This window comes from Eschscholzia californica, unplaced genomic scaffold (genome assembly GCF_041429995.1).
Source record: "Eschscholzia californica isolate CP2 unplaced genomic scaffold, dmEscCali1.0.p SCAF_3, whole genome shotgun sequence".
Classification (NCBI taxonomy): domain Eukaryota; kingdom Viridiplantae; phylum Streptophyta; class Magnoliopsida; order Ranunculales; family Papaveraceae; genus Eschscholzia; species Eschscholzia californica.
In genome coordinates, this window is record NW_028238420.1 from 30,075,998 (window position 1) to 30,080,691 (window position 4,694).

The window sequence follows — 4,694 nt, forward strand, 5'->3', positions numbered from 1 at the left end:
TTAGGAGTTGAGCTAGACTTAGTATCAAATCGTTCATTCGGACCGTACGTAGTCGTAAGATTGTCCTCACGGATTCCCGGACCCTCGACACCTCTCTCGCCCGATTCTCACTCGACTCGCTTTCTCACTCTCGTTATTTAATTTAGCTTTATTTCTTTCTTTCTTTCAAACCAATTCACAAAATCCATTTTTTTATCTTGATGTTTATTTAGGGTTGGTCTAGGTTTGCCTTTTGATATTTCGGCTTTTGCAAATAAAAGTCACTAGATTACCAACCTATCCCTGTGGACCGACTTCGGTTTTACCTAATTACAACTTGATACCTCCTCTTGGGTTGTAACATTTTCGGGCTCACCAGTGCACGAAAAAAGCTTTTGAGTTTGGTTAGCTAGAAGAAGATTCCAAGGTGTTTGTTTCATTGTGTTTTAGATCTAAAGTTCGACAAATTCAGTGTTTGAGAAAAATTTTTTTTTTTTTGAACTGTTAAACGTGTGCCTCGAACCCTTGACCTCTACGTGGAAGATTATACCTCTTACGACTCCAACCAAAGGTTGTTGGCAAAAGAGCCATAAATGTAAACATGTTTTCCTTCAAATTTTGTTTATAAAGTAGATTGTTGATATAAGTATACCACTTGCATATATGTTCACAAAACTAAATATTTGTAAACTGAAGTCAATCATAAAACAAATACCTCATTCAGAGATTTGAGACATGACAGAAAAATGGGAAGATGAAATTTATAGATATAAGAATACTAATAACAAAACATAAAACCCAAAAGATAAACAACATAACATTCGTTGTTTACTAAAGTCTTCTTCTTCAATCTTGTGATCTGGTTCAGTTCTAGTCTTTTAAGCTTATTGTGTACTTGAACAACTACATTTACATCTAGCCATGCATTTCTTGCAATCTGAAAGACGCGGTTTTCCGGCGTTACAGTCACACTCTTTTACACAATTAGCTTGCGAACTTCCACTCCAGAGACACTTCGCCATACACCGAAGAATCGGTGTACATGCTGGGCAGACGTACTTTATCTGATCAAGAATGCAGTCTTTACATCCATTTTTATGTATACCTGAAGAACAAGCCTGAGAAGGTTTCATAACAAATGAAACCACCAACAATAGAGTAATAGCTCCTAAAATGGTTAACCTAAATGGTTTCTTCTCCTCCATTTTCCTTTTACTTCTTCACAAACTCAAAAGTCCCTCTTGGGAAAAAGTACCAGTCCATTCTTTATTTATAGAACTTTTCTGTGAAGAAACAGAGATTGATTGATTAATTTCACACCTTTGGATTGTCCGTTTTACCTCTTATCCTTCACCCATTCTGGTTATCTTCTCAAAGTTCTGGGTGTGTATTAAATTGACTCATTTACTTCTATTCAATGTGATATTCATTGTTATTTGCACTAGCTTGGGTTTCCTCAAATGAACTGGAGTAGCTGAGCTGGCAGTTTTGGCCATCTAACAAACCACATGGCACTAACCCTAGCCGTTGGATCAGTAGTTCATCTCGAGGATGGCTAAGAAGATTTCTTGTTCATCATCCATGGAGGTGAACTTGGAATAAGCAAGATCACAAGGACAGTTGGAAAAAACTTGGAGAAAGAAAAAGAGTACTATGTGAACAAGAAGATAGCAAAGGGATAGAAATAAGACTTCTAAAACCCATTATTTATTTAGTTGGAGTTCATGATATACCAGAGTCTATCTTTTCAGATTATTAGTCTAACAAATGAAGACCATGAACAATAATTAATAACAACAGAGCAAGAGAAGATATAGAGGGAGACAAAAAAGAAACAATCCCACATCAAGTTCTGTGAAAAAAGAATTATCTCACATGGTTCTGACAAATGACACAAATCCTACAATGTGACGGTAGGAGAACCGGAGTTCCAGCAAATTAGACAATTTTTATCAACCAAAAGGTTTTTCGCTACATTGCTTCTGTGGAGCATTTCACTCTTCACTCAGGATCGGAACGATTAATGGATTCATTTGTGCAAGATATACGATTGCCCACCTGATGAAGAATAACAATAAGTGATCAAACATTTTAAAGAAAAACTGACTTTACACAAAAATGAAGGAATACCTTAAGAATCACAATATAATGAAAAATTGATTATACATCTATACTTTCCCACCCAATATCATATAACAAACTTACTTTCTACAAATACCTTTACGTGTGCAGTCTCTACTCTCCACAAACCAGAAGGTAATTTAGTTATAAGGGTTTCCAAATGGGACAGGGCAACCCATGTGCCCTGTCCCATTTTGGCTCCTGTGGCATGGGTCTACATATGCCATGGCACGTTCAAGGAACCGGGTCAAATGTTGCTGTGGCGTGTCAGCCACGTCACGGGTACTTAGTGTCGGCACGGCCTGATGGGAAACAATCATTTTCAAAGAATGACCCCATACCCAAGTATTATAATAATACAAGACAAAAAATATTGTATGTCGTACACAGTTTCATCATGTAATTAAAAAAACAAAATGATTTGTCATGTTTCCATCTGCGATGTTGTCTTCGCATATAGCAGTAACTAACTGCAATAGAACTGTTTAGGTATAGCTAATTTTGTAAAGTTCATTCAAAGTTCTGTTGTATAAAGCAACAATTGTGAAAGAAAAAATAGACTTACATCATCCAGCAACATACTGTTGCTGTCATAAGCAGTGTAAGGTGGAACCTGCATCAGTGAAAGAGCCCCGTTATTCGAAATGATAGTAGAATAATGAATCAACTTAATTCACGAAAATAATATTTCTATGATTTCCTTCTATAGATATAGACCTATCATGTCATATGGAGATCAAGCATCTGAACATTCTGAAAACTGTAAATGAGAAGTTTACAAATGAATTATATGATTCCATTTCCATCATTTAATAAAACATTCTTGGATATGAAACCAGAATCAGTCTGGGAAAACCAATATCTAGTGCAACATCTATGAGAAGTTTACAGATGATTCATATGATTTTTACAAGATAAACGGTATATAAATTTCCAATGGAAATCCTCCAAGAAATGTTAAGCAAGGGTAAGAGTGAATAACCCTTAAACATAAAAAGCTAATCAATGAGATGTGATTGACGAAATCGGTCGAATTAATATAAAACAAGTGAATACACGAGAACTCATGTATATATTACAAGCACATACATAATTTTCTTGTATCTTGAGAGTCAATTATTTCTCCTTCATGACTATCGAAATTGAAGTCTAACTAATATATCTTTGATCTATATCATAGAACTTATATGTCTTATCCTCGAGAAACTTCAGTTAGCAAGTTTCGAAGTGTCCTACAATCTTGACCCATTAAAGCACATAACATAAATCAAGGTAATCACGAAAAATCACATTACATCCCTTAATTATCAAAAGATGGGCATACAATGTACTAAAGAGACCTATAATCGAAAACAAAGCCTTCACTAGTTTGGTAAGTAGACATTGAGAAAAAAAAAAAGTGATAACTTGATAAACTGTAAACAAAACAAAAAGAAAAACACTCTGGGTCATAAGAGGTTGATACTAGATCTCACACTAACATGAATTGGATGATTCCTAACTTCAACCACATTAAAATACCCATATCCAATTAAACATTTAAAACTATTAATTTTGACTTCAATGACATCTTAATCGGGAAGCTGAACAACAACAACAACAACAACATATAGAGAGAGAGAGAGACATACAGATTTGTAGATGGTCCTCTGTTGAAGCATATTCTGGCAAAAAGAGATGCTACTACGCCCACAGCGAGGAAAATTAGGGTTGTAAACAAAAAACCCATCGCGGATTAATCAATTACACAGCAGTTAAGATTAGTATTCCGGCGAAGTAATTTCGAACTTGAACAAGATCTAGGGATCAGTCGAAACAATAACTTGAATGAAAAGAAGAAAGTCGTTCCCGGATCTGCAAATTTTAAGATTTTAGTTTTGGATTTCTAGAATTGAGGGTAAAATTGAAGTAAAACAGTTTAAATAATCCGTATGTACTAGAAACCCTAACCCTAAATAGAGAAGGAGAACGGGACTAGAGAGAGTGACTAACCTCAGGCGATCTGCAATTCTGCACTGTTTCTCCGGGAATTTGAAGTTCCTTTGGACTTGTGAATTTGATTTGAGTTAGATATGAAGTTTTATGTCAATGGTCGTAGCAAAATTGATGATCATATCGAACATAATTTTGACACGTGTATACTATACCAAAGTCTTTCGATCTACAACTAATTACGTTTTAACCAAAGGGGAATTTAGGGATACCCCCTCGTCTCTAATCAATTAGCAATACAATTTTTTTAATTGAATGTTAGTGAAACTCCCCTTCTTTTTACACTTAAAAATACGAAAACGACCCTACATTTATTATATTTTCTTTTTTCTCACTCATGTGACTGCGACCGACATAACTATCTAACTTCGGTCCTTCCATAAATTTTTCTATCTAATATGAGTTCATGGTCGACATAACACTCTAACGTCGATATTTTCATGAATTTTTCTATCTAAGTTGCAAGTTCAATAAATAATTTTTCTTCTAGCATTTTAATTTTTCGTTCAATTCATAATTTCAATTTGCATTTGTGTTTTTTGAATATATACGAGTTATAATAAATAGAAAAAATAACAAATATCAAGAGAACTTTTTCAAAT

General features: G+C 34.6%; 2 protein-coding genes across 2 annotated transcripts; both read right to left on the reverse strand.

Moving 5' to 3' along the window:
• Positions 1-622: 622 nt before the first annotated feature.
• Positions 623-1,306, reverse strand: LOC147549443 (uncharacterized). The gene has a single exon (XM_086670901.1). The coding sequence runs from the start codon at positions 1,182-1,184 to the stop codon at positions 864-866; it is 321 nt and encodes a 106-aa protein (XP_086527027.1). The 5' UTR covers positions 1,185-1,306; the 3' UTR covers positions 623-863.
• A 364-nt stretch (positions 1,307-1,670) lies between these two features.
• On the reverse strand, positions 1,671-4,193 carry LOC147549444 (V-type proton ATPase subunit e1-like). The gene is made up of 4 exons (XM_086670902.1): positions 4,093-4,193; positions 3,732-3,954; positions 2,666-2,713; positions 1,671-2,037 (listed from the first exon to the last, which is right to left on the reverse strand). The coding sequence occupies exons 2-4, from the start codon at positions 3,827-3,829 to the stop codon at positions 1,974-1,976; spliced, it is 210 nt and encodes a 69-aa protein (XP_086527028.1). The 5' UTR covers positions 3,830-3,954; positions 4,093-4,193; the 3' UTR covers positions 1,671-1,973.
• Positions 4,194-4,694: the final 501 nt, after the last annotated feature.